At 40.2% G+C, this 8,907-nt stretch overlaps 1 protein-coding gene across 1 annotated transcript in view; it reads right to left on the reverse strand.

Annotated features, from left to right (window-relative positions):
- HACL1 (2-hydroxyacyl-CoA lyase 1) overlaps window positions 1-8,888 on the reverse strand; it is a 37,099-nt gene extending 28,211 nt beyond the window's left edge. The window contains exons 1-5 of the mRNA XM_021678789.1: window positions 8,670-8,888; window positions 8,378-8,482; window positions 2,797-2,837; window positions 2,095-2,175; window positions 301-373 (exon numbers count right to left, since the gene is read on the reverse strand). Of these exons, the coding sequence (XP_021534464.1) occupies window positions 301-373; window positions 2,095-2,175; window positions 2,797-2,837; window positions 8,378-8,482; window positions 8,670-8,759 (390 nt within the window). The 5' untranslated portion in view covers window positions 8,760-8,888. The remainder of the gene's footprint in view (window positions 1-300; window positions 374-2,094; window positions 2,176-2,796; window positions 2,838-8,377; window positions 8,483-8,669) is intronic.
- Between the last annotated feature and the right edge of the window lie 19 nt (window positions 8,889-8,907).

Here is an 8,907-nt window from a genome sequence, read left to right on the forward strand (position 1 = left end):
TTATTTATTTATTTATTTATTTATTTATTTATTTATTTATTTATTTATTTATTTATTTTTAAAGGTTTTATTTATTTACTTGACAGAGAGAGACACAGCAAGAGAGGGAACACAGCAGGGGGAATGGGGGAGGGAGGAGCAGGGAGCCCGATGCGGGGCTCGATCCCAGGACCCCGGGATCATGACCTGAGCCAAGGCAGACGCTTAACGACTGAGCCACCCAGGCGCCCCTCTTCTCCATAAATCTTAATAGCGTACACTTATGCTACTAAACTCTAAGAAAAATTTTAGAGTGGGTACCTGTGGAAACTCCTGGAAGGCTCCCATCATTTCCTGCCTTCTTTCAGAAGAACCACCAATCACAATCAAGGGCCTGAAATAGTCATTGTTTTAAAAGAGAATTACAGATGAGATCGACATGTAAAATACTCAGGAGAGTGCCCAATTAAGAAATAGCCATGTATATTGAGAGAGACAGAGAATTTCACTTTCCCTTAAAAACTATAGATTAGGGGCACCTGGGTGGCACACTCGGTTAAGTTCTTGGTTTTGGCACAGGTCCTGATCTCAGGGTCGTGAGATCTGAGATTGAGCTCCCCATAAGGCTCTGTATTGGGTGTGGAGTCTGCTTAGGATTCTCTCTCTCCCTCTCCCGCTGCCCCTCCCCCGCACTCGAGACCACGCACCTGCTCTCTCTTTCTCTCAAATAAATAAATAAAATCTTTAAAACAAACAAACTATAGATTAAAACAGATTTAGGAAGCAACCTGATACAAGAGAACCCTTCCTTAATTTCAGAAAAAGTTGAAATTCATAGTAAATGCTTTTCCTTCGTGCCACCCACTTTCCAAGCCCTTCTGAATGCTGATGCTAAACCTCTAGGTGTGGTGATGTAAAATAAATTTTTATGACCTTCCCATTAGTCTTGGAATTAAAAGGAGGAAACAATTTTTTCACACTTTCCTAGGTGAGTCTACTTGGAAATGGTGGAGTAAGAGAAAATTCCTCGGCAATACATTTCTTAAAGAAAAGATACAGCAAACTTAAAGTTACTAAAAAAATATCAGGCCCTAAAGTAGGTAAGAAAGAGAAAGACTAGGAGTGAAAAAAGGAAAGAAGGCATATGGCAAGAAAGTGAACAATGCCCTTCCTACATTAGTCTAAATAATATCTAAATATTTAATCTTCCTTTATACTAGGAAGGTGAAATATTTTATGAATGGACTAGAACATAACCCCCTTTAACATGATCTTATTGGTAAAGTGCCAAAGATGGGGTTAAGGGCAAGGTCAAAGAGTAAGTACTAAGGAGCTTATAAAGCAAACTCAAAAAATATAATTTCAATTGTCTTGCTAATTATGCAAAACAAGATGAAGGATTGGATATACATTCTTACATATGGAGCTGGGGTCTTTAAAAAATAATTCTACACTTAAAGAGGACTTGTACAAACATTCACATATATAGAGAGATAAAAATACACACACACACACAAAAACTCCAAAATGTGTGTTTTTTTTTTAAGTTTTATACACAGTGTCATTTTAATGAGTTAAACATGAGACTATTCCCACAAGCTTCTACACATGAGTTTATAAACACTTAAAATCTCAATGAAAGAAGATGTTAGATGAAGCACATATTATATACTGTCTAGTTCCTGTGAGTTAAACAGAGAGCTATGCCCATATGCTTCTACATATATGTTTAGAAACACGTAGCTTTTTTTTTTAAGTAGGCTCCATGCCCAACACAGGGCTTGAACTCATGACCCTGAGATTAAGAGTTGCATGCTCTACCGGCTGAACCAGCCAGGCACCCCTAGAAACACCTATATCTGAATGAAGGAAGATGTTACTTGAAAGGTTTATATACAGGGTAGACTCAATGAGTTAATCATATGTGTATTCCCATATGCTTCTACACATAAGTTTTCCAAAATCTCCAAAATGTTAACAGTGTTTACCTCTAAGTAAGATTGCTGATATTTTTTATGTTCTTCCTAATACTTTTCTTAATTTTTTACTAAGCCATTCCCTCAAGCATTTGATTCCAAGTCTTCCCACCCCAGATCACGAATAACAATTAATTACCAACAGTTCATGTTTGCATTTGCCATACCACCCAAAGCGTGGATGAGACCTGGGCCAGAAACAACAAGGCATACGCCTGGCCTAGAAGCAAAACAGAATTTACTGTATTAAAAGCAGGTCAAACGCAATAGCTGATTAATATCACTCTAGGAGGAAACATGGCAACCTTCTTGGACTTCAAAAAGAGGACATATAGGTCTTTACTACAATTGGTAAAGCAATTATTAGAAGATTTTCTGAATTATAAAAGAAACAAGGGAAAGATTATGTTAGTCTTTCCTGCAAGAAAGAAGATACCTATCATCTTCACACTGTATTTCACTAACCTTTTCATATTTTGAACCTCTTCATATTTTGAAGAGGTTATATTTGGGCCCAATCAATTTAATGGCATACAAAAGCCAATTCTTGATGCTGAGTACATTTTTGTTTGGAGAAAAGTATTTAAAAAATTTTTTTAACAAATATGTCATTTGATCTCTGACAGCAAATAATTCTGAAATGTAATGCTCCGCCTCAAATTTTTTAAACTGAATTTGAATGCTTCACCCTAGATGTGACTTTCTAACCTTAAAACACTCAAGGAAAAAGTATCTCCATATAATTCAGTTTGCCATTTTACACATTTACAAAGTCATTTAAGAAACTCTGTTTAAGACAGCCTTCAAAAGAAATTGAAATAAAACAAAGACTTTAGTTTACCTGCCTGTCAGATATCCAATCGCAGAAGCAGCATAACAAGCCTACAAAGAAAAAATACTGGAACTTAAGCATACTGGGATTCTTACAGTAATTGCATGTATAAAAATTCACTATTCAGTAAGAAACTAGAACTGAATGGTAAAGGAGGAATTAGAATGCTTTCAGTTTTAACAAGTAATGTTCTACCTGTAAACTTCAAATAACAGTTTAGGTATCTAATCTAGTTCCTAGTATTTCAAGGAACTTGTCTATTTCATCTAGTTTATTAATAATATCCTCTTACAACTGCTTAAATATCTGCAGGATCAACAGAAATGTTCTCTATCTTATTCCTAATATTGGCAGTTTGTGTTTTCTCTCTTTTATTCTTCATCAGTCTTGCCAGGGATTTATCAAATTTATTAATATTCTCAAAGGACCAATTTTTGGCTTTGTTGATTTTTCTATATTGTTCATTTATTTTCTAGTTGACGGATTTCTGCTCTTGTATTTATTATTTTACCCTTTTCATTAGGATTTAGTGTGGTTTTCTTTTTCTAGCTTCTTAAAATGTGAGCTTAGAGCACTGATTTTTGCTCTTCCTTAGTAATAGATTCATTTAAAACCATTTCCTCTAGGAACTGCTTTGGCTATGACTTACAAGTTTGAAATCTCATCTTTTCATTATCATTCACTTCAAAATATTTTCTATTTTCCACTGTGATTTCTTCTTCAACCCACTGGTTGATTAGGGTTCATTGTAATGTGTCCTTTTTTTTGTTGTTGTTGAAGATTTTATCTATTTACTTGAGAGAGAGAGAGCAGGTGGAGGGGCAGAGGGAGAGAGAGAAACAGACTCACCACTGTGCAAGGAGCCCGATGTGGGGCTCGATCCCAGGCCCAGGGACCACAACCTGAGCTGAAGGCAGATGCGTAACCGACTGAGCCACCCAGGCGCACCCCCCCTTTTTTTTTAAGATTATTTATTTATTTGAGAGAGAGAGAGAGAGTGCATGAGCAGAGGGGAGGAACAGAGGGAGAGGGAGAAGCAGACACCCCGCTTAGCAGGGAGCTGGAAGCAGGGCTGAATCCCAGGACCCTGGGATCATGCCCAGAGCCGAAGGCAGACGCTTAAAGGACTGAGCCACCCAAGCGCCCCTGATGTGTCATTTTTCATTCCTGCTATTAGTAATTTATATTTTCTTTCATTTTTTAAAAAAGATTTTATTTATTTATTCATGAGAGACAGAGAGAGAGAGGCAGAGGGAGAAGCAGGGAGCCCGATGCAGGACTCCATCCCAGGACCCTGGGATCATGACCTGAGCCAAAGGCACACACTTAACCGATTGAGCCACTCAGGCGCCCTCTGTCTTTCATTTTTGACCAGTCTGCCCTGAACTTTTTTTATTTTACTAGTCTTTTTAAAATGTTTACAAAGTATCAAATGTGTTATTTAACTTTCAAATGTTTGGGGATTTCCTAGTTATCTTTCTGTTACTGAATTTATTTCCACATGGAGAGGTTACATGTATTATATATTTTCAATCTTTGGAGATTTGTTGAGATTCCCTTTATGGCTTGCATATGCCTAGTTTTTATTTCTTTTTCTTAAAGATTTTATTTCTTTATTTGAGAGACAGAGACAGAGAGAGAACAGGAGTTGGGGGAGGGCAGAGGGAGAGGGAGAAGGAGGCTCCCCTCTAAGCAGGGAGCCCAACGTGGGGCTTGATCCCAGGACCCCGGGATCATGACCGGAGGGGAAGGCAGACGCTTAACGGACTGAGCCACCCAGGCGCCCTGGTTAGTTTTTACTTTTTTTTTTAGTTTTTACTTTTAAACTACACTTCAGCTGCACAGCAAAAAAGGGGAGGTGCTAAATCAAATACAAGATAACTTGAAAATATGCTAAATGCCGTCTCAAATAAATCCTTTTTCTTAGTCTGGGACATCTTTTTTCCAGTATTATTTCTTCTCATTTTTTTAGAAATAATAAAAAATAGGATATTTTCTAACCTCCAATCAGCTTTATGTGTGGTACACTGAACTTAAAAAAATGTTTAGGACGTAAGCGTAAAAAATTAAAAATAAATTTTTATGAATCATAATCTTAACTGACACCACTACATATGCCCAACCAAGAAGGTGCACAAAGGCTCTGTACCATTTCTGTGTTACTATTCTCCATTGGCCCTTATCTCTTTTCCCTTTTGCACATAAGTCCAAATTCACAAAGGATAATAATAAGACATCCCTAAGAATGCAAGTGCATAAAATATAATATCTGTTGCAATATGAACACTTATTTGGACACTGAGGAGCACTGTCCACTTATTAAAGTGGGGTAATAAATGTTGCTACAGAATGAAAAATACAGAACAACATATAACAAAAATCATATTCTTCTGTTGCAGATGTCAAAAGTTGAAAAGGAACTCTTCTTATAGATCATAAAACATGTATTTCTTGGGGTGCCTGGGTGGCTCAGTTGGTAAAGCATCTGTCTGCCTTTGGCTCAGGTCATGATCCCAGGGTCCTGGGATAGAGCTCCGCGTTGTCAGCTTGCCTCTCCTTCTCCCTCTGCCCCTGCCCCACATCCCCCCAACCTCTGTTCATGTGCTCATGTGATCTCTCTTGCACACTCTCTCTCTCAAATAAATAAAAGAAAAACAAAAAAAAAATGTATTCCTTTACCAAGTTACCTCCACTCACAAGCAGAATACTGTGTGCAGTACTTAAAAGAGCAGACTCTAGAACTAAATTGTTTTGATTCAAATCCTGCTCTCCTACTTTCTGCTGTGTAATTTTGGCAAGTTACTCTGTACCCTGGCTTCCTTATCTATAAAATGAACATAACTGACAGCACTGCTGTGAGGATGAAATCAATTAATACATGTAAAACATTCCGAATATTGCCTGCACACAGTTAGAAATGTAACAGTGAGAACTAACAGTGTGCCTACTTCCTGGAAAGCTGCTCAGTATATGGCTTGATTACTCTAAGGATCCAATGAAAGATAAACAAGTCACAACCAATTACACCTTTCTCTTTAGTACAACACATAATTGGATGCCAAGTCCTCTTTTGCCTCTTGTATGGCTTCTGAATCGGTTCTCACATTCTCTCTTCATCATCCTGGCATTACCCTTAATTCAGGCACTAGTTAAGTCATCCTGACTACTGCAAAGACTCAGGTTGACTGAGGGGACTGTCTACTACTAGGAATGTTCTACAGGCATCTCAAACTCATATCCAAATTGGGATTCATTATCTTTTCCCTCCAAATTGGCTCTTCCAGCTGTACTCCCGATCTGAGTTAGTGGCACTGTGATCCACTCAGTCAGTTACGCAAGCCCAAATCTGAGAAGCATCTCCAGAAGAGCCTGTCCTCTCCTTCCTAGCTGGTTAATGCCTACTCATCCTTTGAGACAGCTCAGGGACCATTTCCTCTAGGAAACCTCTTAAGTTCTAGCTGAGTATCCTTTTCTAGGCTTCCATAGCACCTTGAATATACCTCTATCACAGCACTTATCACATTATAATAAAATTGTCTGCTTATGTCTGTCTCCACAGCTAGGTTATAAGCTCCTCAAGGACTGGGACAGTATATCATTCATCTCCATATCCATATGCCCAATAAAGCACCTGGGACCTACAGAGGCCCACCACTAAGCTTATAGGACTGAAATAAAACTTCAAGCTGTCCTACTGATCTATACTCTGTACTACTATGATTTCTAAAGTACAAATCTAATTATGTCTCCCACCTATTTAGAAAACCCTTTACAGTCTCATTCAATGCCGACTGAAAAAGCCCACATTCCTTGTCCAGCCATGGACTTAACTACAACTCCCTCTCAGTCCACCTAGTCAGTCTCACAGCCCACTGTGCCTTTAAGCTATTTTGATGGAACAGCATGAACAAACATTGCCTTTATGGATAATCTTCTCTGTCCCACTCAGAGAGAACAAGTCACCCTTTACATGCACCGCTCCTTATGCATACATCTATCATAAGTTATACTAGATAAATTTGTTCTGTGTGTTTTGCACTCACCTTCCCAGATTGTGTTCAACTTAAAGATCAAGACTAAACCTGATTCCTTCAATATATCTCTCTAGGTTTGGGCTTGCTTGATTGACTAGGTGAATCAGCACCACTGACTCAAATCATGAATACAGAGGGAAGAGCCAATTTGGAGGGAAAAGGTAATGATTCAATATCAGACATGAGTTTGAAATGCCTATAAGACATCCCTAGTACGTATTTCCCATAGTCAGCTTGACTCTTTGCAATAAGTCAGAGAAAGACGTAAACACCAGTACCTGGTATGTAATCATTAAACATGTGGTGTAGGAAGAAGAAACCAGACATTCCACTTCCAGAAAAACAGTAAAATATGTCTTATTAATAGGTCAATAGTTTCATCTTCCCACACAGATGAAAGAATAGAATGTTGTTCCAACTAAGAAGATAGAAGCAATACAAACTGAAGACCTGATTTAAGATTTAAAAAACCACAATCCTCAAATCTTATACTTAAGGATTGTCATTGAATTAATTTAAAAATGTTGTAAGTTTCTACATCATACAAAAACCCCAACCACGCCAGGCACTATGGAGATATAACAAATGAACCTGCTCTCTAGGAGCCCACATCTGATGAAGAGGAAGGGCAGCACTTAAGGAGGTCAAGGCAGCTGTCTGGCAACAGGTGGTAAGAGCCTGAATGAGAGAGCAACAGTGGGAGTGCAAAGCAGGAATACTTAGCTGTAGATGGACTGACAGGACATGACACCATAGAAGCTGTTTCTTGATCTTTTAAGCCAGCATTGGTGAGAGGAGGGCAAGGCTGGGTTTACAGAGTAAGCACTGAGACTGGGTTGACAAAATGTCTTATTTTCCATTCTTTTGCTTCCAAATAAGCCTCTACGAAGGGTGGCAGCATGATGTGGGGGAAGGAGCACTGGACTGGGATATAGGACAATGACGTTCTAATCACAGCTTTTCCATTTGTGATACTGTCATCTTGCAAGGCCGTCTACTATATAACAGGAGACCCGGCCTTCACCCATTCATCTGGTAGGAACTGCCGGAGCACCTATCATGTGCTAGGCAGTGGGGATATAGATGTATCAAGAAGAAATAATATCCCTCCTCTCTTGGAGCTCACAGCCAAATAGGGAAGTCAGACCAGACAAATAATACACAGAAACAGACACATAATAACAGATAGTTATGCGAGGACACAAGGCCTGGATTCAGACCGGGAAACTGTCCCTTCCAATCCCGACCCTCTAGACTTGGCAGAGTACAACCCTGTGCAGTGTCAAGAGCATGGACTCCAGACCCAGAACACGTGGGTTGAAATCCTGGCTCAGCCGCTACCAACTATCACCTCGGGCAAATTACTTAACCTCTCTGTGTCTCACTTTTCTCATCTGTCAACTAGGATTAACCGAAGTTCTTGCTTCATAGGATTGTCGTCATTGGCACGTGTGAAGTACTGGAACAGTGGTGAGGGCTGGGCATCTGCAATGAATTCTTGCCGTTATTAGCAATCATTCCCAAAAATGCTTTTGGCTCCCAGTGTCCATACTTACGGCTTGCTCATTCCTCATCCCGACATATGTGATGCCCAGCTTCTGCGCCGCAACGGCGATTTCGGTCACTGGGATGCCCACGATGCCAAACATGTACGCCACATCCTGGGGGCCAAGAACAGAGGAGTAAATGCCCGGACCCCCGCCACACCGTTCCCTCCCTCGGCGCTAAAAGGAAAGCCTCAACGCAAACCTCCCCGGTCCCACCCTAGCGCTCTCCAAGTCTGCGGGACAAGTCTCCGCGCCCTGCCGGCTTCCGTAGGAGCCTTTCGTTGCAGGAGAGTCACCATACTTGGGTTTTCAGGGCCTGGGCGATGACTTCAGCACCAGAAACCTGCTTCTCGCTTCTGTCGCTACGCTCCGCGAAGGTACTTTCCCACATCTTCCACCTAAAATTTCGAGGTACTCTCTCAGTCAAGTTGACCCGTAGTGACCCGGCGAAACAAAGTCAGAAGGCAACCGCACGCCAATTGTGAGGCCCCGTCCTCTGACTGACAAGAGGAAAGCAACCAACCGCTTTAAAAATAGCG

Source organism: Neomonachus schauinslandi, chromosome 1 (genome assembly GCF_002201575.2).
Source record: "Neomonachus schauinslandi chromosome 1, ASM220157v2, whole genome shotgun sequence".
NCBI lineage: Eukaryota > Metazoa > Chordata > Mammalia > Carnivora > Phocidae > Neomonachus > Neomonachus schauinslandi.